This window comes from Heterodontus francisci, chromosome 8 (genome assembly GCF_036365525.1).
Source record: "Heterodontus francisci isolate sHetFra1 chromosome 8, sHetFra1.hap1, whole genome shotgun sequence".
In the NCBI taxonomy this organism is placed as follows: domain Eukaryota; kingdom Metazoa; phylum Chordata; class Chondrichthyes; order Heterodontiformes; family Heterodontidae; genus Heterodontus; species Heterodontus francisci.
In genome coordinates, this window is record NC_090378.1 from 49312499 (window position 1) to 49339277 (window position 26779).

At 42.8% G+C, this 26779-nt stretch overlaps 1 protein-coding gene across 4 annotated transcripts in view; it reads right to left on the reverse strand.

Moving 5' to 3' along the window:
* ipo13b (importin 13b) overlaps positions 1-26779 on the reverse strand; it is a 200659-nt gene that overhangs the window by 45381 nt on the left and 128499 nt on the right. For 3 of the 4 annotated variants that reach the window (XM_068037110.1, XM_068037109.1, XM_068037111.1), the window contains 2 exons: positions 275-418; positions 25-105 (listed from right to left, as the gene is read on the reverse strand). In XM_068037110.1, coding sequence (XP_067893211.1) covers positions 25-105; positions 275-418 — 225 coding nt within the window. The remainder of the gene's footprint in view (positions 1-24; positions 106-274; positions 419-26779) is intronic. The other variant, XM_068037112.1, reaches the window with a different exon arrangement.

Below are 26779 nucleotides of genomic sequence, written 5' to 3' on the forward strand. Positions count from 1 at the left end.
ATGTTTCTTAACAATCTACCTTACCTCAACAACCTGAGCATCATTCAGCCATTTAGACAACACTTTCTGTATGAGTTGGAAGACCTGTTGGAGGACCACGACAACCTGTAGACAAAATATTACCTTTAATCGATGTTTTTGAACTTCAAGTTAAATTTATAAAACAGCAAATCCCCCATAAATATGTCACTGGCTACATAAACAGCATTGTATTTCTAAAAAGACTAAGATCAAGTCATGAGAATCCCATGTTAGTACCACTGGTAGTACTTACAGGGTTGGGTCCTTGCAAGGTGGGTTTTTTCTTTGCTTCAGTGCCTTCTGGCTCATCGTCATGGTGACTGATATCCAATGTGGTGAACAAATTGGACAACAGACCCAAAATATGAATTATTGCTAGTTTATTTGATGGATTTGGCTGCAAGGGAAGGTCAAAAACAAAGCTATAATTGCATGAAAACAGAACAGAATTATGAGCAACTTAAATGATCGATACTTACAGCATCAAAACTTAAGTATGTTCATAATGGCCATAACAATTCATAATAATTAACATGAGTATAATTATCACGGTAGGTACATAAATAAATAAATCTAATACAAAGAAAAATGAGTGATTAACTTGAAACAATTACTTTTACTGGAAACAAATCAATTTTATATAAAACAAAATTAGCAATATTTTATTACACATGTTACATAAGAAAAGACTTAAAAAATTCAAGAAGCAGTATTAAATTTACATAGTGCAACAAGGATACAAGTTACCGAAAAAAGATTCAAACTAATCATAAAAAAGATTAAAAAAATATACCTACTCAGTGGCCAACAAAACTAGATACAAGAAAAAAAAATGTAAATTGAAGAAAATCACAAAGAAAGTCCATGAACCTGAAAAGGCAGAAGATAAGAGAACGGACAAAGAATTGAAGAAATAAAGATGATTCTTTTTTTAAGGATAGACATAAGTAAAGAACCTTTCCCCAGCAGCTTCTCAATTTTGAAAGAATGGGTTCACTTTTTAAATTGAAAAAATTTGGGTGGAGTAGACGAAGATAAAAATTAGTTTAGTTGCCTTGGACATTCACAAGCAAAGATGAGGTTGTGCAGTCAGCCATTTTAGGTCAACAATCCCTCCTACCAGGAAGTTTTATGCCAAGTGTGGTATGAAGAATAGATACAGCTTATATTTAATGCAAGAGTGCTTTCAGTCAGGCAATTTATCCTTAAAAGTACCTGTCATCATTTCTTTTTGTGCTAGCTAATGGAGTTCCTGTTTACTCTGCAGGGTAAATGTTCGCAAGGTCCCATTTTTCAACCTTATTATTCCAGGCCCCCATGCAACAGAATTACCCCCAACCACATCAGGTCACCTGAATATTAATTCTATTTGCATATGATTTTATTTTTGTAAAACTATAAAATGAAAACTATTACAGTGCATTAATGCTGAGAGATAGCAGACTGAGATTCATTTTTGTTACATCTTACTCCCCACCAATACACACTAGAGAGATCCACTTACTTGTTCATGAGAGGCAAAATACACCTACATATATGTGTCATCCTCAGTTTAAACTCATTTATCCTGAGTGCACATCCTGACAATATTCCTAAAAAGCCCCTTAGTTATAAACATCCATTTTTAACCACTTAAAAATTAGCCTATAATTGTTCACTTACACAGGCAGGTCACTTGGAGAGCATTTTCAGTTTCACATTGTTCAAAATGTCCAGGTTAACAATTTTAAAATTTACAATATCAAGATAAATATTAAACTGCCAATAAATTATGAATGAGCCTTGAATGAATTAAAAGCCTACAGATTTCCACTTCATTTGAACAACATGCTTTCAATTTCACCTGATGCTTTCAAGCTGTCAATCGCAACAGTGAAAGATATATTTGTAACCAATCCTGATCTCAACACTTGCTGTACACCTCAAACTTTGGTCGTTGGATACAATTAAACAACCCATTATGAATATGGTCGGCACAGCTCTCAATCAAATTTACTGGATGAGGTGACGAAGAGGGTACCTGCATTGTTTGCACAGAGACTGTTACTTCAAATCCTACCTTGGTTACAATGCTTTTCTTCCTCTGATGAGCTGAATACACACACACACACAGTAGTCAATTAAAGGATTTAAAAAAAAAATGAATAAAACACAATGTTAATCCAACGAATCTCTACATATATCATTGATAGATTTCTCTCTTCCACCATTTCTATAAAATTTATTTACGTTGAAGTAGCTGATTTCAGGAAGGGTAACACATGGGTGCCACAATTAGACTCTGCAGCCCTGTGTTTGGGAGTGGAGGGCGGAGAAGGAAACCATTCAGGGTTCCCATTTCCAAATCAACATACAGCAAACACCTACCGGAAGCATGCTAGTGTGGACAGGATGAAGCACGGCTGCAACACCCTACTTGGTCAAACCAACGCACATCATGGCTCAGACATGAATAATGACCACCCTGATAAGATAGTTGTTTAGCACCTGGTACCTGTGGAGCCTTAACTCAGCAAGGACTCAATACATTGAGGGAGAGAGGAAAGATAATTGGCGAGAAAATTTAAATACTGGTGATTTGCACATAGTTTTGCTCAAAGTTAGTCAGAAGGAATAGTACATCTTTTACCTATGTTGTAGCAGACTGAAAGAGGTTACAGCACCACTTTTGGAGAAAGTTAAAAATAGGCATTCCTATAACATTACCTATTGATTTCAATGGGCTGGAGAGTGACAGTTTTACTAACTCATGAGTTTTAATACATTAACCAGTCAAGAATGAGCTGCCAGAGGAGGTGGTGGAGGCAGGAACAGTAGCAACATTTAAGAGGCATCTGGACAGGTACTTGAATGAGCAAGGCATAGAGGGATATGGAATTAATGCAGGCAGGTGGGATTAGTATAGATAGGCATTATGGTCAGCATAGACGCGGTGGGCCGAAGGGCCCGTTTCTATGCTGTAGGACGCTATGACTCTAATGTTAGGTGGTGTTGCATATCGAGAGTCAAGGCCATGTATAATTTTCAGGTAAAGTTGGGTTAGAAAGCATGGGACAATTGCAGTTAGGTGCAAAGACATAATTTAGACACCACTATAGTTTAGGAGCTGGGAGATGCAAAATTGAGGTGTTACTGTTAGGAGGCCTGACAAGCTTGCGTTGCCATTAAAAATATGGACCTAAAAATTATAATGTTTGGAAGTCTACAAAAATGCAACATTTTAATATATTATATTGATATAAAGAAGGTACCAGCCCTTCGCTTTGCAAGCTGGAACGTCAGAACTGTGTGTCCTGGCCTGTCGGAAGACCTTACACAAATCAACGATTCTCGGAAGACCGCCATCATTAACAACGAGCTCAGTAGACTCAATGTGGACATTGCAGCACTTCAGGAGACTCGCCTCCCCGCGAGTGGCTCTCTAGCAGAGCAAGATTACACCTTCTTCTGGCAGGGCAGGGATCCTGAAGAACCAAGACAGCATGGAGTGGGCTTCGCCATCAGAAACTCCTTGCTCAGCATGATAGAGCCTCCCTCAAATGGCTCGGAACGCATACTGTCCATCCGACTGCTCACCACCTCTGGTCCAGTACACCTACTCAGCATCTATGCTCCAACACTCTGTTCCGCACCTGAAGCTAAAGACCAGTTCTATGAACAACTCCATAACATCATTAGCAGCATCCCCAACACCGAACACCTATTCCTGCTGGGGGACTTTAATGCCAGGGTTGGGGCCGACCATGACTCATGGCCCTCCTGCCTTGGGCGCTATGGCGTTGGAAGGATGAATGAGAACGGGCAGAGACTGCTTGAGTTGTGTACCTATCATAACCTCTGCATCACCAACTCGTTCTTTCACACTAAACCCTGTCACCAGGTTTCATGGAGGCACCCAAGATCACGTCGTTGGCACCAGCTAGACCTCATTGTCACAAGGCGAGCCGCCTTAAACAGTGTTCAAATCACACGCAGCTTCCACAGTGCGGACTGCGACACCGACCACTCCCTGGTGTGCAGCAAGGTTAGACTCAGACCAAAGAAGTTGCATCATTCCAAGCAGAAGGGCCACCCGCGCATCAACACGAGCAGAATTTCTCACCCACAGCTGTTACAAAAATTTCTAAATTCACTTGTAACAGCCCTTCAAAACACTCCCACAGGGGATGCTGAGACCAAGTGGGCCCACATCAGAGACGCCATCTATGAGTCAGCTTTGACCACCTACGGAAAAAGTGCGAAGAGAAATGCAGACTGGTTTCAATCTCATAATGAAGAGCTGGAACCTGTCATAGCCGCTAAGCGCATTGCACTTTTGAACTACAAGAAAGCCCCCAGCGATTTAACATCCGCAGCACTTAAAGCAGCCAGAAGTACTGCACAAAGAACAGCTAGGCGTTGCGCAAACGACTACTGGCAACACCTATGCAGTCATATTCAGCTGGCCTCAGACACCGGAAACATCAGAGGAATGTATGATGGCATGAAGAGAGCTCTTGGGCCAACCATCAAGAAGATCACCCCCCTCAAATCTAAATCGGGGGACATAATCACTGACCAACGCAAACAGATGGACCGCTGGGTTGAGCACTACCTAGAACTGTACTCCAGGGAGAATGCTGTCACTGAGACTGCCCTCAATGCAGCCCAGCCTCTACCAGTCATGGATGAGCTGGACATACAGCCAACCAAATCGGAACTCAGTGATGCCATTGATTCCCTAGCCAGCGGAAAAGCCCCTGGGAAGGACAGCATTACCCCTGAAATAATCAAGAGTGCCAAGCCTGCTATACTCTCAGCACTACATGAACTGCTATGCCTGTGCTGGGACGAGGGAGCAGTACCCCAGGACATGCGCGATGCCAACATCATCACCCTCTATAAAAACAAAGGTGACCGCGGTGACTGCAACAACTACCGTGGAATCTCCCTGCTCAGCATAGTGGGGAAAGTCTTTGCTCGAGTCGCTCTGAACAGGCTCCAGAAGCTGGCCGAGCGCGTCTACCCTGAGGCACAGTGTGGCTTTCGTGCAGAGAGATCGACTATTGACATGCTGTTCTCCCTTCGTCAGATACAGGAGAAATGCCGTGAACAACAGATGCCCCTCTACATTGCTTTCATTGATCTCACCAAAGCCTTTGACCTCGTCAGCAGACGTGGTCTCTTCAGACTACTAGAAAAGATCGGATGTCCACCAAAGCTACTAAGTATCATCACCTCATTCCATGACAATATGAAAGGCACAATTCAACATGGTGGCTCCTCATCAGAGCCCTTTCCTATCCTGAGTGGTGTGAAACAGGGCTGTGTTCTCGCACCCACACTTGTTGGGATTTTCTTCTCCCTGCTGCTTTCACATGCGTTCAAATCCTCTGAAGAAGGAATTTTCCTCCACACAAGATCAGGGGGCAGGTTGTTCAACCTTGCCCGTCTAAGAGCGAAGTCCAAAGTACGGAAAGTCCTCATCAGAGAACTCCTCTTTGCTGACGATGCTGCTTTAACATCTCACACTGAAGAATGCCTGCAGAGTCTCATCGACAGGTTTGCGTCTGCCTGCAATGAATTTGGCCTAACCATCAGCCTCAAGAAAACGAACATCATGGGGCAGGATGTCAGAAATGCTCCATCCATCAATATTGGCGACCACGCTCTGGAAGTGGTTCAAGAGTTCACCTACCTAGGCTCAACTATCACCAGTAACCTGTCTCTAGATGCAGAAATCAACAAGCGCATGGGTAAGGCTTCCACTGCTATGTTCAGACTGGCCAAGAGAGTGTGGGAAAATGGCGCACTGACACGGAACACAAAAGTCCGAGTGTATCAGGCCTGTGTCCTCAGCACCTTGCTCTACGGCAGCGAGGCCTGGACAACGTATGCCAGCCAAGAGCGACGTCTCAATTCATTCCATCTTCGCTGCCTTCGGAGAATACTTGGCATCAGGTGGCAGGACTATATCTCCAACACAGAAGTCCTTGAAGCGGCCAACATCCCCAGCTTATACACACTACTGAGTCAGCGGCGCTTGAGATGGCTTGGCCATGTGAGCCGCATGGAAGATGGCAGGATCCCCAAAGACACATTGTACAGCGAGCTCGCCACTGGTATCAGACCCACCGGCCGTCCATGTCTCCGTTATAAAGACGTCTGCAAACGCGACATGAAATCGTGTGACATTGATCACAAGTCGTGGGAGTCAGTTGCCAGCATTCGCCAGAGCTGGCGGGCAGCCATAAAGACAGGGCTAAACTGTGGCGAGTCGAAGAGACTTAGTAGTTGGCAGGAAAAAAGACAGAGGCGCAAGGGGAGAGCCAACTGTGCAACAGCCCCAACAAACAAATTTCTCTGCAGCACCTGTGGAAGAGCCTGTTACTCCAGAATTGGCCTTTATAGCCACTCCAGGCGCTGCTTCACAAACCACTGACCACCTCCAGGCGCGTATCCATTGTCTCTCGAGATAAGGAGGCCCAAAAGAATATTGATATAAATTCACTGCATGAACAAAACATTAATAAGATTATACCTCTTGGGGCCAAAGGTAACAGCAAATTCTGCCTCATCAGGTTCCTTTAGGAGAGCCAACTGTGCAAACTCCAGGCAGTTTACAGAGTGAGATTTACCAAATTTTGAAGTTCACAGAAAATTATGCCAGGCATGTGAATTATGTCTCTTAGCTTGTGCAACAAATAGTGTTCAAACTCATTTTGCTTTGCATATTTCAGAATCCCCGAATTCAAGTATTTGCACAACCCAATTAACATAAAATTAGTGTATGAATCTGCCTACATCACCCAGCCAGATGGATGTATTCCCTGGATACACACTTGAATTTTACTGAACTACCCTTACATCCAATGTGACTGCCAAGGATCAGACACCACAGCATGTGAACTCAATTGTTAAGAGTCAGATGTCACTCCCCTCCCAAACTAATTGCCAAGGATCAGATGCTCAAAATCCTCCCTTTTTTAAAAACAAAATCACATCATTTATCTTTGTTATTCACAAAAGAAGAATTGCAATTAAAATTCAATGTGAATGGTTTGCTGTGGTTGTCTGCTTAGTCTCCATGTAGTGGTTTTTGAATTATCACTGCAAAGTGGAATGTTCAGTGTTGAAGCATGAGTTGGGCTTCCCACAAGGCTCTGGTTGAAACTGCATATTATGCATCACAGTTCAGACAGTCCTGTTCACATCCTGAAGCGAGGCATGTGCTTACAGATATGGTCTCCCATCCTTGAGTGGTTCAACAGTCCCAGATACGATATCACATCTGTTTTCTGAACTACTTCAAAGTACTGTGTTGGAATGAGGTGAAGGGGGAAGATAACCAATGAGTGTTTTTGAATCTTCACCCCTGAATAAGTGACTTAACGTTAATGTTCTTTGAGCTGTGAATGCTGGCGATCCTTTGGCACCTTGAGCCGCTGGTCACTCTGAACAAGTTAGTCTGATTGTAGAGAGCAGTAACGTTTACGGGACGGGACAGTGATCGGGAGGGAGAACAGTGCTGACTTTATTTCCCCAGCCCAATTCTAGTGGTGCAAGTCGTCCACTCTTGAGTTGAGCTAACTCAAAGTGGCCTAATGATGTGTTGCTTTTACTGCAGTTTTCTTTTCAACTCTGTATTTAATGCTCCTTTACTTTTATAAGGGGCGGCGCAATGGTTACTACTGCAGCCTCACAGCTCCAGCGACCCGGGTTCGGTTCTGGGTACTGCCTGTGCGGAGTTTGCAAGTTCTCCCTGTGACCGCGTGGGTTTCCGCCAGGTGCTCCAGTTTCCTCCCACAGCCAAAAGCTTGCAGGTTGATGGCTAAATTGGCTATTGTAAATTGCCCCTAGCGTAGGTAGGTGGTAGGAGAATGGTGGGGATGTGGTAGGGAATATGGGATTAATGTAGGATTAGTGTAAGTGGGTGGCTGTTGGTCAGCACAGACTCAGTGAGCCGAAGGGCCTGTTTCAGTGTTGTATCTCTCTGACACTAGTGTGTCTTGAGCTACAGAAATTAAGCACCATGGAATAAGAACTTTGTATAGGAGCTATAGGTGGGATCCAAAACAAAGCATAGCGCAAAGTGGAGTTTCACCAAGTTAATTTAATTTAGCTCATGAAGCCCATCCTAAATAAACATGCCCCCTTACTTTTTTGAAAGCATGATGTTAAAATGAATGAAAGAATTGAAAGTGATGCTCAAGGTAGCAGAAATTGTAGTTTTGAATTCAATGAGACTCCTTCAATATATTTGTACTTGGAGCTAAATATGGAAATTGTTACGTTTAAAAGAATGAATAGATTATGCATATAATAATAAAAGTGCATTAAATTTAAAATTAACACATCAGTTGAAATTTGCCAATTCCTGAATGAACTAGTGATTTAATATTTAGCAGCCAAGATCATGAATAGCTTTTTGACTAGATTAAAGGTTGGCACTTAAAAAGAAATCAATTCTCAGCCACCTCTGCTCTCAAAAGGACTTACCCGTTAACTGTAGGAAAATCAGAAGTTTGTCAGCCTTCTGCAAAAAGAAAAGTCACACGTATAACGCACCCATAAATAAAACCCTCATCATAGTGACAAGTTCTTGGTTTTGTAAATCTATATCCCGCTAGTTATTGCCATTAAATTACAAGGCAACTCTGACAAGTGCAGTCTTCACACTGAAGTTCTTTTGTACAGTTAATGAGGACTCATCAAAGGAAACAATCAGTATTATAATGAGAGAGAGAGAGAGAGAGAGAGAGAGAGAGAGAGAGAGAGAGAGAGAGAGCGAGAGAGAGAGAGAGATGGCAACAAATAAAGGGAAGACTTTAAATAACAGTGGAAAAAAAATACCAAGAATGAAGATGTACAGTAACTGGCAATTATATATTTCAGCATAAGGCTATAGTTAGCTTTTAACAAACTGTCTTCTGAACAGCATGGAACTTGCACTACATCATCAGTCATTATCTTTCCTTTCTCTTACCGGAGATTACACATCATATTTAATGCATGAAAGGAATCTAAATAAGTGAAATTCAGTCTGAATTTTAACAATTTTAAATTGATTGAAAAAAATCACTACAGTGGCTTATTTTCAAAAATTCAATGATTTGGGCATGAAGGAAACAGAATTAATTCATATTTAAATGATGCTGATGTGATCACTCTTCAGGAGATTATATAAAACTGATAGTTAAGAGTTAAAGTTAAGAGTTTGTTTCAAGGTTTTAATATTTCAAATGTTTTAGATGACATCTTTAGCTGCACTAGCAAAGCATGAATGGTGCAAAGTCATCTAAAACCTGAGGTATATCATTGTGCCAAATACAATCTTTTATACATGATAGTAATATAAAAGTCTGAGAAAGTGCATTTTTTTTTAAACCATTTATGAGAAACCCATGAACATTTAAATAGGCAGTAAACTTCTCATTAATTTCATATGCAGTATTTGTAATGCAAAGCAATATTGCTATTCACAATTTCAGTTACTGCTGTATTCAGTCCCTTTAAAGTGAACACATTCATAGTTGAATATATCGATAATACATTGAAGTTACAACATGGAAACAGGCCATTTGGTCCAACCTGTCCAGGTCATCGTTTACACGCCATGGGCTGGATTTCGTTGTCCCACCACCGGCAGCGGTAGCAGGTGTAGAAAATGGCAGCCACCCCGCACGGGAGCTGTGCCGTCGAGATTATGGTTGCGACATTTCTTACATTTCAATTGTGACTACACGCCAAAGTGCATTTCATTGGCAGTAAAGCACTTTGGGACACCAAAGGCTGTGAAAGAAATGCAAGTTTTCTCTTTCCACTTTAATTCAATAAGAGATGGGACATGCTTCAATGAGAGACTGTTTATATTAAATTCAGTGGTCAAGTACATCTCACCCATAACAAAATGAATGCCATGATAAATGACAAGTTGCGCATTGTGCTATCTACAAATGCCCCACTTTTAATAAACAAACATTAAACTAGATCTCTCAACAATCAGCCTCAAAACGATGCACAGCAGCCATCTCCAACACACAAGAAACACTTTATCCACAGGTGAATGAGAAATAATTATAGCTATCTTCCCATCCAGGATTAGCAAAAAGCAAAATAGGGATCTTGGAAACTATGGGACAGGAGGTGTTACAAATGGTGTAAAGAGAAGTAAACACAGAGTGAAGATGGAATAAATGAATAATACAAGCAATTTATACTTTAATAAATCAACTTAGTGACTCCTTATACAATGCTATATAAGGGACATAATCTTTCATTTGAGCCACTCATTTACCAACATCTGGAAGAACAGAACTTAAGCATTGATGTTTCAAGCGTAACCCATCACCAAAATGAGTATTAAAAATAATGAAAATTTAAAAATGAACAGAACAAAGGGATGATGATAAAATAGTTTTTTTTAAAAACACAAGAGAAAGATGCCAAGCGAAGCTGTTCCAGTACAGCTACAACACTGGCATCTACCTGACAATGTGGAAAATTGCCCAGGTATGTCCTGTGCACAAAAAGCAGGACAAATCCAACCCAGCCAATTACCGCCCTGTCAGTCTACTCTCGATCATCAGCAAAGTGATGGACGGGGTCGTCGACAGTGCTATCAAACAGCACTTGCTCAGCAATAATCAGCTCACTGACGCTCAGTTTGGGTTCCACTAGGGCCACTCAGCTCCTGACACCATTACAGTCTTGGTCCAAACATGGACAAAAGAGCTGAACTCCAGACGTGAGGCGAGAGTGACTGCCCTTGACATCAAGGGAGCATTTGACAAGAGTATGGGATCAAGGTGTCCTAGCAAAACTAGAGTCAGTGGGAATCAGGAGGAAAACTCCTTACTGGTTGCAGTCATACCCAGCACAAAGGAAGATGGTTGTGGTTGTTGGAGGTCAATCATCTCAGTCCCAGGACATTTCTGCAGGAATTCCTCAGGGTAGTGTCATAGGTCCAACCATCTTCAGCTGCTTCATCGCTGACCTTTCCACCATAAGGTCAGAAGTGGGGATGCTCGCAGATGATTGCACAAAGTTCAGCACCATGCTCGTCTCCTCAGATACTGAAGCAGCCTATGGCAAAATGCAGCAAGACCTGGACCACATCCAGACTTGGGCTGATAAGTGGAGAGTAACATTCGAACAAAGAACAGTACAGCACAGGAACAGGCCATTCGGCCCTCCAAGCCTGCGCCGATCTTGATGCCTGCCTAAACTAAAACCGTCTGCACTTCCGGGTACCGTATCCCTCTATTCCCATCCTATTCATGTATTTGTCAAGATGCCTCTTAAACGTTGCTATCGTACCTGCTTCCACCACCTCCCCTGGCAGCAAGTTCAAGGCACTCTGTGTAAAGAACTTGCCTCGCACATCCCCTCTAAACTTTGCCCCTCGCACCTTAAACCTATGCCCTCTAGTAACTGACTCTTCCACCCTGGGAAAAAGCTTCTGACTATCCACTCTGTCCATGCCGCTCATAACTTTGTAAACCTCTATCATGTCGCCCCTCCACCTCCGTCGTTCCAGTGAAAACAATCCGAGTTTATTCAACCTCTCCTCATAGCTAATGCCCTCCAGACCAGGCAACATCCTGGTAAACCTCTTCTGTACCCTCTCCAAAGCCTCCACGTCCTTCTGGTAGTGTGGCGACCAGAATTGCACGCAATATTCTAAGTGTGGCCTAACTAAAGTTCTGTACAGCTGCAGCATGACTTGCCAATTTTTATATTCTATGCCCCGACCTATGAAGGCAAGCATGCCGCATGCCTTCTTGACTACCTTATCCACCTGCGTTGCCACTTTCAGTGATCTGTGGACCTGTACGCCCAGATCTCTCTGCCTGTCAATACTCCTAAGGGTTCTGCCATTTACTGTATACTTCCCATCTGCATTAGATCTTCCAAAATGCATTACCTCACATTTGTCCAGATTAAACACCATCTGCCATTTCTCCGCCCAAGTCTCCAACCAATCTATATCCTGCTGTATCCTCTGACAATCCTCATCACTATCCGCAACTCCACCAACCTTTGTGTCTTCCGCAAACTTACTAATCAGACCAGCTACATTTTCCTCCAAATCATTTATATATACTACAAAGAGCAAAGGTCCCAGCACTGATCCCTGCGGAACACCACTAGTCACATCCCTCCATTCAGAAAAGCACCCTTCCACTGCTACCCTCTGTCTTCTATGAGAGCCAGTTCTGTATCCATCTTGCCAGCTCACCTCTGATCCCGTGTGACGTCACCTTTTGTACCAGTCTGCCATGAGGGACCTTGTCAAAGGTTTTACTGAAGTCCATATAGATAACATCCACTGCCCTTTCTTCATCAATCATCTTCATCACTTACTCAAAAAACTCAATCAAATTAGTGACACACGACCTCCCCTTCACAAAACCATGCTGCCTCTCGCTAATAAGTTTGTTTGTTTCCAAATGGGAGTAAATCCTGTCCCGAAGAATCCTCTCTAATAATTTCCCTACCACTGACGTAAGGCTCACCAGCCTAAAATTTCCTGGATTATCCTTGCTACCCTTCTTACATAAAGGAACAACACTGGCTATCCTCCAGTCCTCTGGGACCTCACCTGTAGCCAATGAGGATGCAAAGATTTCTGTCAAGGCCCCAGCAATTTCTTCCCTTGCCTCCCTCAGTATTCTGGGGCAGATCCCATCAGGCCCTGGGGACTTATCTACCTTAATGCTTTGCAAGACACCCAACACCTCCTCCTTTTTGATAATGAGATGACTGAGACTATCTACACTCATCATCCACCAAGTCCTTCTCTTTGGTGAATACTGATGCAAAGTGCTCATTTAGTATCTCGCCCATTTCCTCTGGCTCCACACATAGATTCCCTTCTCTGTCCTTGAGTGGGCCAACCCTTTCCCTAGTTACCCTCTTGCTCTTTATATACATATAAAAAGCCCTGGGATTTTCCTTAATCCTGTTTGCCAATGACTTTTCATGACCCCTTTTAGCCCTCCTGACGATTGCTTAAGTTCCTTCCTGCTGTCTTTATATTCCTCAAGGGATTCGTCTGTTCCTAGCCTTCCAGCCCTTACGAATGCTTCCTTTTTCTTTTTGACTCGGCTCACAATATCCCGCGTTATCCAAGGTTCCCGAAACTTGTCAAACGTATCCTTCTTCCTCACAGGAACATGCTGGTCCTGGATTCTAATCAACTGACATTTGAAAGATCCTCAAACAGCCGCCCCCAATCTAAATTCTTCAGTTCCTGCCTAATATTGTTACAATTAGCCTTCCCCCAATTTAGCACCTTCACCCGAGGACTACTCTTATCCTTATCCACAAGTACCTTAAAACTTACGGAATTATGGTCACTGTTCCCGAAATGTTCCCCTACTGAAACTCCGACCACGTGGCCAGGCTCATTCCCCAATACCAGGTCCAGTACGGCCCCATCCCTAGTTGGACTATCTACATATTGTTTCAAGAAGCCCTCCTGGATGCTCCTCACAAATTCTGCCCCATCCAAGTACTAAGTGAGTCCCAGTCAATATAGGGGAAGTTAAAATCACCCACCACTACAACCCTGTTACCTTTACATCTTTCCAAAATCTGTCCACATATCTGCTCCTCTACCTCCCGCTGGCTGTTGGGAGGCCTGTAGAAAACCCCCAACATCGTGACTGCACCCTTCCTATTCCTGAGCTCCACCCATATTGCCTCGCTGCACGACCCCTCCGAGGTGTCCTCCCGCAGTACAGCTGTGATATTCTCCTTCACCAGTAATGCAACTCCCCCACCCCTTTTACATCCCCCTCTATCCCGCCTGAAGCTTCTAAATCCTGGAACATTTAGCTGCCAATCCTGTCCTTCCCTCAACCAAGTCTCTGTAATCGCAACATCATCATAGTTCCAAGTACTAATCCAAGCTCGAAGTTCATCTGCCTTACCTGTTATACTTCTCGCATTTCAGACCACCAGTCCCCGCTGTGCTCCGTAACATTGGCGCAGTGGTTAGCACCGCAGCCTCACAGCTCCAGGGACCCGGGTTCGATTCCAGGTACTGCCTGTGTGGAGTTTGCAAGTTCTCCCTGTGTCTGCGTGGGTTTTCTCCGGGTGCTCCGGTTTCCTCCCACAAGCCAAAAGACTTGCAGGTTGATAGGTAAATTGGCCATTATAAATTGTCACTAGTATAGGTAGGGAAATATAGGGACAGGTGGGGATGTTTGGTCGGAATATGGGATTAGTGTAGGATTAGTATAAATGGGTGGTTGATGTTCGGCACAGACTCAGTGGGCCGAAGGGCCTGTTTCAGTGCTGTATCTCTAATCTAATCTAATCTAATCTAATCTAATCATTTCCCTGCCTGCTCTTCCTCTTAGTCTTACTGGCCTTATTTACTAGTTCCCCCTCATTTATTTCACTTGCTGTCCTACTGCTTTGGTCCGCACCCCCCTGCCACACTAGTTTAAACCCTCCCGAGTGACACTAGCAAACCTCGCAGCCAGGATATTTGTGCCCCTCCAGTTTAGATGCAACCCGTCCTTCTTGTACAGCTCCCATCTGTCCCTGAAGAGATTCCAATGGTCCAGATATCTGAAACCCTCCCTTCTACACCAGCTGTTCAGCCACGTGTTTTAGCTGCACTATCTTCCTATTTCTAGCCTCACTGGCACGTGGCACAGGGAGTAATCCCGAGATTACAACCCTAGAGGTCCTGTCTTTTAACTTTCCACCTAACTCCCTAAACTCCCCCTGCAGGACCTCGTCACTCTTCCTGCCTATGTTATTGGTACCAATGGGTACCACAACCTCTGGCTGTTCACCCTCCCCCTTCAGAATGCCCCCTGTCCGTTCAGAGACATCCTTGACCCTGGCACCAGGGAGGCAACATACCATCCTGGAGTCTCTTTCACGTCCACAGAAGCGGCTATCTGTGCCCCTGACTATAAAGTCTCCTATAACTATTGCTCTTCTGCGCTTTGTCCCTCCCTGAACAACAGTGCCAGCTGTAGTGCCACTGCTCTGGCTGCTGCTGTTTTCCTCTGATAGGCCATCCCCCCCACCCAACAGTATCCAAAACGGTATACTTGTTAGAGAGGGGAATAGCCACAGGGGATTCCTGCACTGACTGCCTGTCCCTTCTAGCGGTCACCCATCTATCTGCCTGCAACTTGGGTGTAACCACTTCTCTAAAACTCCTGTCTATGACGCTTTCTGCCACCTGCATGCTCCTAAGTGCATCCAGTTGCCGCTCCAACCGATCCATGCGGTCTGTGAGGGGCTGCAACTGGGTACACTTCCTGCAGATGTAGTTGTCCGGAACGCTGGAAGCGTCACGGACCTCCCACATCTCACAGGTGAAGCACGTCACCCCTCTAACTGACATTTCTAGCAATAATTAATAAATTAAATTTAAAATAAATAAATACTTATTAAATCCTTACTAAATTGTTATAATTAACTATATGGTCCCTAGTGCTAGATTCCCACTATAAATATCAAATGCTAACTAAATACAGCAATCTCCTCCCTCTGGTTTAGTTACTCTACTTATTAATTAGTTAATTAAGGTTTTAATCAATTTTTATCAATGTTTTATTTTCAAATTCAGTAAAAAAATTTCTACCAGCCAATCAGGTCACAGCTTTCCTGTGACGTCACTTTCAGCTTTTTTACCAGAGGTAAGTTTTTTATACTTACCGGTCTGGAACTCCGCCCTCCGAGTCTTCTCCCAGTCAACTGTGCTCTTTGGAAGCTCTCGGCTCCCCTCACTCTGACAGGTAGGAAATGAAAGGAGCTCCTCACTCCCTCTTTACCGAACTTCCTCAGTTACCAAACTTCCACTGTAGCACTCTAATGCAACCCAAGTCAGCACTCCAATGCAACCCAAGTCAGCACTGTAAGATGGCTCACTTTTATACTGACTGACTCTCGCCCCCTGAAAACTGGTTTAAGCCACTTCTCTAATTAACAAGGTGCAGCTGCAAGCAGAGCCTGAGTGAACCCTGTTTAAAACTGGTCTAAAACTCACCTTCTCCAACCCTAACAGCAACTGTTAAGTCAATCTTCTAAATAAAAGACAGATTAGGTTTAAGATAAAATTAACCCTTAATTATCCTCAGTTACCAAACTTCCACTGCAGCACTCTAATGCAACCCAAGTCAGCACTCCAGTGCAAACATGCCACACAATTGCCAGGCAATGACTATCTCAAACAAGAGGGAATCTAACCATCTCCCCTTGATGTTCAATGGCATTCCCATCGCTGAATCCCCCAATGTCAACATCCTGGGGGTTACCATTGACCAGAAACTGAACAGGACCAGCCACTTAAATACTGTGGCTAAAAGAGCAGGTTAGAGGCTAGGAATTCTGCAGCAAGTAACACACCTCCTGTTCCCCCAATGTCTGTCCACCATCTACAAGGCACAGGTCAGGAATGTGATGGAATACTCTCCACTTGCCTCGATGGGTGCAACTCCAGCACTCATGAAGCTCAACACCATTCAGAACAAAGCAGCCCGCTTGATTGGCACTCCATCCACCGCCTTGACCATTCACTCCCTTCATCACCAAAGCAGTGGCAGCAGTGTGTACCATCTACAAGATGCACTGCAGCAACTGACCAAGGCTCCTTCGGCATCACCTTCCAAACCCGCGACCTTTACCACCTAGAAGTATAAGGGCAGCAGATGCAAGGGAACACCATCACCTGCAAGTTCCCCTCCAAACCACACACCACCCTGACTTGGAACCATATCGCCATTCCTTCACCGTCGCTAGGTCAAAATCCTGGAACTCCCTTCCTAACAGCACTGTGGGTATACCTGCACCCCAAGGACTGCAACAGTTCAAGAAGGCAGCTCACGAACACCTTCTGAAGGGCAATTAGGGATGGGCAACATCCCACAACAAATATATTAAAAAAATGACTTGCAAGGTGTTGAAAAGGAACTGAGGAGATAAGGAAATGGATGAAATGATATAAAATGATTCGGCAGTAGTGTAATAGACAAAATTAAAAGCATTTAAGAGACACCAAGAGCATGTGTGAATAGGTGTGGCGTAAGGCAGGGCTGAAATGAAAACAGGATAAGCTTCCAAAGTGTAATTAAAATCTCAAGTAAGGTCATTTTAAAGTAAGGAGCTGCAAAGCTTCTAACAGAAAAGATAAGGTGCGGTTCCTCAAGCTTGCATTGTGCTTCACTGTAGACAATGTCTTCATAGAAGACAAAAGCTGGAGCAGTCAGAGTGGGATCAAGATGGGGAAGCCAGAGTGCTCAAGGTTTGTCTGCACTTGGAAACTCAACAGAAACAATTGGCAAAACAGTCACCTAATCTACATCTGGCCTCCCGTATTGAGATTGCACCATGAGCGGCAGATACAGGTTGTTGGATGTTAAAGATGCCATGGCATATTTTGCAGATGACTGAGGGAAGTTCTCCTGGTGCCCTGGCCAACATTCCTTCATGAACCAATACCATCAAAAAGAAAATGAGTCATTGTGTCACTGCTTTTTGTAATATCTTTGTGCTTGCCAACATAACAGTCACTACACTTCAAATGTAAAGGTGTTAAATACAGTGGCGCAGTGGTTAGCACCACAGCCTCACAGCTCCAGCGACCCGGGTTCGGTTCTGGGTACTGCCTGTGTGGAGTTTGCAAGTTCTCCCTGTGACCGCGTGGGCTTCCGCCGGGTGCTCCAGTTTCCTCCCACAGCCAAAGACTTGCAGGTTGATAGGTTAATTGGCCATTGTAAATTGCCCCTAGTGTAGGTAGGTGGTAGGAGAATGGTGGGGTTGTGGTAAGGAATATGGGATTGGTGTAGGATTAGTATAAATAGGTGGTTATTGGTGGGTACAGACTTGGTGGGCCGAAGGGCCTGTTTCAGTGCTGTATCTCCCTATGTATCTCAGACATGATAAGCAGAATAGAATACAAATCTCTCTTCAATGTTTCTTCATCAACAGAAGGCTGTTCTATCTGACTGAGTTTCACTGCTTTAATAAGCTAACTCTCTCTCCTATCAGCCTGTATATGCATCACTGTCTCTCATAATTAGGGACGAGCTTTAGGGGTTTAGCTTTTTCAGGGATGGTGGAAAGGAAAACATGATGGTCTCAGTTAAAAATGTGTGGCATGTAGTCAATTCCTACACCTTTGCCAATCACACTCTTGAGCCAGCCAGCAGCAAGTGTACAAGAGCCACTTGAACCAGCATATTATCCAAACTTTATTTCCTTACTGGAAAGTCAGTAAGTCCTACATCTTTCCGCAAAAAGAATGTCAGTGATAGTAATTTACTGTATGGTGGTATGCTAGTCTGAATCTTGTCTCAGCAAAATAAACCAAAAGAAAAAAATTTGTTTGGTTTCAAATTAATAAAGTGGATCCTGTTAAATGATCCTGTAATGAGGTTAAATAATTTGCTGCAAAAGTAGACAAATAGCATTAAAAAAAAACTTCTCAATAGATAATGCAAAGTAGACATCTGGTATTACTACTTTGTCAGAAGGAAAGAAGTTGGATGTGACTGGATAAAAGAATGAAACCAGGACCCACACAAACAGGCCACACTCTAGGGACTGGCACTATTGCAGCCTTTGGTTAAATGAAACAATCTGAAAAACAATGACCTTCTGAGGGTTCACTTCAAACTAATCCCTGAAACTTTATGGAATATTTTCTTTTGCATAAATGTAACTTGCCTTGGTTGAATACTAGAATGTGATTTGTAGCTTCACAAATGGTAGAACTGCAGTTTCTACAGATGATTATTACTTTTTTTTTTAAAAAAAGTTTATTTAAACTTTGCTCCCTTCCCTTTAATAATGGAAAAAGGGTACTTTGATGACCATTTTGAAACAGTAATACCACCCTTTAAAGGCGATGCAACACAGTGGCCTTACGCTTCTTGGATATGGGTTTAAATGCATCTCAAGTTAATGCAACTCAAGTTAATGCAACAAAATGCTCTCTGGTTACAATCTCAAAGAAGCCGTAAGAATATTTGATGTTTGAAGAAAAATTACATTGTTTCAAGTAAAGGATGCTCTTTGGGATGAGTGATAAGGTTCATTATCGCAACAGAATACTCTAAACCTGGCCCATGCTACAATGAAAATACTCCATATGACCATTATTCAAAAGTAGACATTTTAAAATTTGTGTTAGCAAATTAACTGCCCTGATGATACCGAAATCACCTACAAATATTACCAAGTCTCAACACAGGATTGCCAGCCAATGGGCACTTTATGCAAACTGCTAGGTAAATGGCAATTAGCAGATGAACTATCCTACAGATTTTACTTTGACAGACTCAAGCTAATTTATCTACCCAAAAACCACCTGGGAACAAAGTCAGACCCCTTAACAGCATCAATGGTAAACAGTAAAGGTGAATGTTTTACAAATACTGCATTGAACAGATCCATTAAAATCAGAGCAAAATACTGCGGATGCTGGAACTCTGAAATGAGAACAGAAAGTGCCGGAAATACTCAGCAGGTCTGGCAGCATCTGTGGAGAGAGAAACAAAGTTAACATTTCAGGTATGTGACCTCTGTTTCTCTCTCCACAGATTCTCCCATTAAAATTATTCCCATTTGACTGGCATATAGAAACTCCTAGAAAGTGAAGATTTTAAGCAATATAAAACATTTGTAAAATATAATTAACATTTTAACTATCTCCTAATAATCAGTGTGGAAAGGAATCTTGTAGCCCAGAGAAAAACTGTCCTCAGGACATATTGCACTATATTCTGCAGTCAGCGGCAAAGCAATGGTGCTCGCCATTGGCCTTGAAGAAAGTTGCCAGAAAAATCTAGTGATCGCTACAGGGTGGATTTCCCCTTTCCTGCGCCAGTTTGAATCTGGTGCCAAATTAAGGGGATCTCCAGGTGTCCAGCAACAGTGGTGTCATCAAGCAGGGTAAGCAGCTAGCCACACCGAAGTATTCTCACAGACAGCAAACCAGGAAGTAAAAGGCGCTGAATTTTACACTTCTAATTAAAATTTTACAGAGACCAAAATAAATGATTGGAATTTTTAGATGGGATTAAAGGTAGAAGCTGAACTATAAAATAAATTTTAAAAAAAATAAAAAATGTGAATTCATCATAATGGAGAATTCTGACATTCCACAAACATAAAATTAGCTTTCCGAGCACTGGAGAGGGTTTTCAGCAATAATCATGAACTTAGTACACCAGTAAAAAGCCAGTTACATATCATTCAACAAGGTGAAACTTTTTCAAGGATTTTTACACCAGGACTCAGTGTAAAAGGGCAATTTTTGCCAGTTCTGTGATTTCTATTTGATTTCAGTCTTGGGGGTGGGGGGGGGGGGGGGGGGGGATCTTCAACAGGAGACCTTTTGGGGAAGCACAGAATCACTGACAGCAACTTCTGTATTTCTGCGTTTAACTTTGCACACGTAGGTTCCAAAGTTGCTGTCAGTTTCAGAGGAGTAATGATGATGAACACTGAAGTTTTACCATCATTACTACTACAGAATCCAGGCCAATATCAAAGAACAAAGAACAGTACAGCACAGGAACAGGCCATTCGGTCCTCCAAGCCTGCGCTGATCTTGATGCCTGCCTAAACTAAAACCTTCTGCACTTCCGGGTACCGTATCCCTCTATTCCCATCCTATTCATGTATTTGTCATGATGCCTCTTAAACGTCGCTATCGTACCTGCTTCCACCACCTTCCCCGGCAGCAAGTTCCAGGCACTCACCACCCTCTGTGTAAAGAACTTGCCTCACACATCCCCTCTAAACTTTGCCCCTCGTACCTTAAACCTATGTCCCCTAGTAACTGACTCTTCCACCCTGGGAAAAAGCTTCTGACTATCCACTCTGTCCATGCCGCTCATAACTTTGTAAACCTCTATCATGTCGTCCCTCCACCTCCGTCGTTCCAGTGAAAACAATCCGAGTTTATCCACCTCTCCTCATAGCTAATGCCCTCCAGACCAGGCAACATCCTGGTAAACCTCTTCTGTACCCTCTCCAAAGCCTCCACGTCCTTCTGGTAGTGTGGCGATCAGAATTGCACGCAATATTCTAAGTGTGGCCTAACTAAAGTTCTGTACAGCTGCAGCATGACTTGCCAATTTTTATACTCTATGCCCCAACCGATGAAGGCAAGCATGCCGTATGCCTTCTTGACTACCTTATCCACCTGCGTTGCCACTTTCAGTGACCTGTGGGCCTGTACGCCCAGATCTCTCTGCCTGTCGATACTCCTAAAGGTTCTGCCATTTACTGTATGCTTCCCACCTGCATTAGATCTTCCAAAATGCATTACCTCACATTTGTCCGGATTAAACTCCATCTGCCATTTCACCGCCCAAGTCTCCAACCGATCTATATCCTGCTGTATCCTCTGACAATCCTCATCACTATCCGCAACTCCACCAACCTTCGTGTCGTCCGCAAACTTACTAATCAGACCAGCTACATTTTCCTCCAAATCATTTATATATACAACAAACAGCAAAGGTCCCAGCACTGATCCCTGCGGACCACCACTAATCACATCCCTCCATTCAGAAAAGCACCCTTCCACTGCTACCCTCTGTCTTCTACGACCGAGCCAGTTCTGTATCCATCTTGCCAGCTCACCTCTGATCCCGTGTGACTTCACCTTTTGTACCAGTCTGCCATGAGGGATCTTCTCAAAGGCTTTATTGAAGTCCATATAGATAACATCCACTACCCTTCCTTCATCAATCATCTTCGTCACTTCCTCAAAAAACTCAATCAAGTTAGTAAGACATGACCTCCCCTTCACAAAACCATGCTGCCTCTCGCTAATAAGTTTGTTTGTTTCCAAATGGGAGTAAATCCTGTCCCGAAGAATCCTCTCTAATAATTTCCCTACCACTGACGTAAGGCTCACCGACGTAAGATATCATCTTCACAATTTCTTCCAATCTCAGGAACATGTGTGTTCTCAGGCTGCCTTGTAACATTAATTCATGGATGAGCCAAAATTTCCTCTAACTGAACGACGGGTAGATCAACTTATCATTGTCAGCTCTCGCCATAAGTACCTATCCCCAACCCCTCCCACTTCTCCCATCCACTTACTTCGAATGAACCAAATCATAAACTTTGCCAACCAATTCGACCTATTAATCACCAAACCTGCTTGCTTCTACCTAGTTTTTGTCACTTCTAGACTTAATTCTTCCAATGTTCTCACTGAGCTACATTGACTCCCCTTATCCCAATACATTGACTCTGAAATTCTCATCCTCAAATCTCTTCATGACCTTATCTCTCACGCTATCACTGTAATCTTACCTGGCTTTACTCTCCTTCCTGCATTTTTCAATCCCCCAAGTCAAGCATTTTGTACATCACCTTCCCTTCACACTTGTAGCCACGTCAATTCAACTCTCTTAACTTCCCTCCCTAAATTGAAAAACCTTTTCAAAACCCATCTTTTCAACAAAGCTTTGTTACCTTTCCTAATTTCCCACAATGGCTCAGGGTCCAGTTTTGTTATCCAGGTTTCCTCTCCCCTCCCTTTCTGGGAAACATCATGGCATCTTTTCTATATTAAAACTGCTATACAGAAAGCAGTAAGTTGTTATTAATTTAAGGTACAGAACTTAATTTCTTCCAGAAGATTTCACAAATTGAACAAAAATGTTGAGCTTGGTAACTTGTCTAACATTCCCTCAAGTGCTAAATGGAAGAGATAATTCTGACAATAACATCCCTCAATGCTAAAAGGGTTCAATAACTTACAAGCATCAATCACTAGTAAGATCAATCTCAGTAACAGAAGTCGCTTTATATCATAATATAGTTTTCTACTTTATCACCCAATTTGGTGTAATAAGAGGCAAAACTGCCAGAGACAAGTTGTTTCGCATTACAAAAATACTACATTCCTGCTGCAAGCATGCAACAGAGGACAGTTAATTAACTTGAAATGTTACAGTTCACGTACTCTGCTTATAGGTCAGATTTGATCCAATAAAACTGATTATATTTCATGTTTCAGTGAATAAAAATGACATTCCAGAAGAGCATACAAGAATAAAATACTTTTTGAACAATGTTTAAAGATAATCTGAAGAGGCATTTACTGTCCTTACCTTCCACTTATGTAGCCCATTATTGTATCAGATGATAACTAGCAGACTGTATCAAATCAAACCCACTTCTGAAATTGATGAGATTATACAGCAGTGACAGGTTCTAAGAAGGTTATGACCAAGGACCTCAATTGGCAGTTTCAATGAGAGCAAAAAAATAGAATTGTGGAATGATTTCCAAACCATGTAACAAAATCAGAATTCAACCTACTCAGTCAACTTAAATCACTGCAGCTAATTGTAAATAGACAGAATTGTGGAAGTCACCTTAAACCACTGCAGCTAATTGTAAATAGAATTGTGGAACAAGATGATGCTCATGATATCAGTAAAAAAAAATAATCAAATGAAATGGAATTAAATGCATTTAGACACTGTAAAATGGTGGCCCTAGTTACTGCTCACAAATTAACTTGAACATACTCAAGATTGAAGATGCTCACATGCAGGTTTTTGCCTTTATTTAATAAAAGTGTTTGGGAATAATGCAAGGCAGTTAGAAAAAGCTTTAATTCTGAATTTACAAGTTTAAGCCTTGCCAGCTGAACTGGAACTCCAAAAAATTAGAACAAAAGTAGCAATTGCCATTCTAAGGGTGAATTTACTCAACAACTGTAGCATTGCTATAAAATGATTTTGTAGTGTTGCTTCAGAGCTGGGACTCAACTTGACAGGAGAACAAAACAGAGCGAGACTCCAACCTCTAGGATTGACACTATAGCTTGAGCATCGGTGCTATGTGAAACTGCTTTGCATGGATGCCAAGACCATAGTATAATTACACCTTAAAGAAAGTTACGAATCACGTATTGCTTTCATTCTACCTTTAAAAAGGTTTTACTCTTCATGTGCCAACATAACAATAAAAAAAATTACAGGAAGGTGGCAATAAAGCTTAAAATATATAAAAGTTCACATATGCAAATAAATACAACCTTAGCCAGGCCAATATAGTTTACACATGCAACTATTATTTTAATTTTAAAAAATGGAGTCCACTAAGCTGTCATGAAGCAGGCTGACAGAAGCACCCGCTTGAATGCTGGAAATAAGCTGGAAGTATGACAAGATACTGCAACAACACAGTGATGTTTTCACATCCAACACTGACAGCACAGCAAAGCCCCTGGCTCAAAATGGGTTAGGCATAGTAAGGCTCTACTGGAATAAATTTACTATTCAATGGAGTCAAGATACGGCGATGCAAGAAATATATCAATTTGACTGATGCAAGCGAATTTTCTCTCAAACTTCATGCAAATGCTAAGTGAGGGCATCAGTAACAACACAAAATGGAGATTCCCTAATATAGAATACTAGAGCATCAGGTGTGAAGTGGCGCATGGTAGGAAAGAATTTGTTCTGCATAGAATCCATAGTGTATTACTGCTGGAAATCTCTTGCAAAAGCAAAGCTCAGAAAATGCTGGAAACAGTAATCGGACAGTAGCTGACTTAATGGGCTGGATTTTACCAGCCCTCAACATCAGGGGTCATGGTGGGAGTGGCCCGGAAAATACCTCTGGAGAGGTACCAGGAAGGCCCCATCCTGTATTACCGGCGGCTGCAAGGCCTTGTGGCGGCACCCCCACCGCCCGGTGATGGAAACGCAATTTAAATATTTAAATAAATGGTAATGAACGAATAAATACTTACCTTGTTGCAACGGCTGTCCCACTCTGATATTCCAGCCCCTGTTGCCAGAACTCCCGTGCCTTAGGATCGCCGTTTGGAGATCCAAGGAAGAACACTGGTGGGAAGTGGGGGGGTGGGGGAGTGGTGGGAGGAGTGAAGTTTTCAGGGGGGGGTGGGGGTGGGGGAGTGGGAAAAACTCACTTTTGGTTGAGGGGATAGTGGGAAGGGGTTGAGGGTCAAAGTTAATAAAGTTCGGGAGGTGGGGAGGAGATTGGGATGGGAAGAAATTTTTTTTTGGGGGGGGTGAAAGAGGGGATTTAAACTCTGAATAAATTTTGATGTTTAATTTTCTCTCCCTTTCACTTTAAATATTGAAATGATGCGGAAGGGCCTGAAGCCCTTTAAAAATGGCTTCAGATGCTGTTGCCGGGGACGGAGCGCCCGCCTCCTCTAAGTCATCAGGCGTGGGAATTCCGCCCCCTCCATATAAATGAGCCGCTGTGCTAAATATCGCGGTTCCCTGGCGCACATCTTGTGCGTGTACCACGGCGTTTTTGAAGCTCGCCTGCGGCTGGAAAACATCAGCCCAATTTGTCTGTTCCCTCCACAGATACTGCATGGTCTTAGTATCTCCAGCATTTTTTGTTGAATCAGAGGTTATGGCTTTCAGTCTCACTCTTAGACTAGAGCAGACAATTTAGGTTGATGCTTTAACGCAGTATTGAAGGAGTGAAGGAGTAATTACTTGAATGCTATGTTAAACCGAGTTCCCAACTGCCTGTTCCAGTGGATGTTAAAGATTACATGGCGCTATTTGAAAAAAAAACAAAGTTTTCCCAGTCTCCCAATCAACATCCCTTGCTCAACCAAGAGCACCATAAAACAGGTTAACTGCTTGTTAATCGCACTTACTTTGAGACCCCTTGTTGGCCACAAAATGGCTGCTGCGTTTTTCTATGTAATAGTCACTACAATTTAAATTAATATATTGTACAGAAAATGTGAAATGTTTGAGAGACAAATGCATACTTTTTAAATTTAAGCTTCACTAAGCAGTAGTGACAGTTCACTTTTAGGCTGGAGCAGCAGCAAATTATTTTAAGTAGAAAAACTTTTAGGATCCTCAACAGATACTTTGAGATTGTAAAGTTTATAATACATCTAGATCAGGGCTTCAACGCACAGAAATGACTGCTCTCATTTAACCTCCCATTTTATTCTACTGTTGTGATGCAATTCTACTGGGCAAAACTGAGGAGTTCAGACAGGGCTATAATGAACATAGCTTGCTAATCAAGGAGCTGGAGGCAAGGTTTATGAATTGCAGAAAGGAATTCTTGTGCTTTTAGGGCTTGAATGTTAAAAGCTCAAGGATGATACATGTCTGGAATGGAGTCAGAGAGACAACTGAATAGAGGACCAGCTGGAGGAGAAGCCTAAAGAATATATTGGAAAAGCAATACTGGAAAAAGACACAGGCAGATGTGGCCGAGTATGCAAGAGTGAGGAGAGGTAGTAAGGCGGCAATAGTGAAATAACACTCAAAATAAAAGCGTTAAATATGTTTTGGGTGCTGGAGAGTGGATATTAAAGAAAAGTCAAAGCAACTGAGGAACAAAAAGAGAAGGCTGTGATGAAGGAAAAGGGAAGTTACAGCCTATTCAATGCTGCAATACATTTGTAGACACTGGTTATATAGGCTGGTAATTTGCCCACTAGAGGCTTGTGAATACTGAGGAGACATATTGGCCAGCAAGTAGGATAGACACCATATTGTTGTTGGAAATTAATGGTACTGGAATTTCCAGTGCACAGGGTTAGGTGGCTGATGGTACAATGACAATTGTGAGGCAAAGGGAGAAGGAAATGCCCAAGGAAGTTGCAGTCATTGGGCTCAATCTCGTAGGCGTAAATAATTATGACCAGCACGCATGGGTCGCTCACCGCCACGATCTTGAGCCCGGTGGCTGATTATCATATGCAAGGTGGCCGCCCCCTCCCAGTCACATGACAGAGATGGCCTCAGTGATG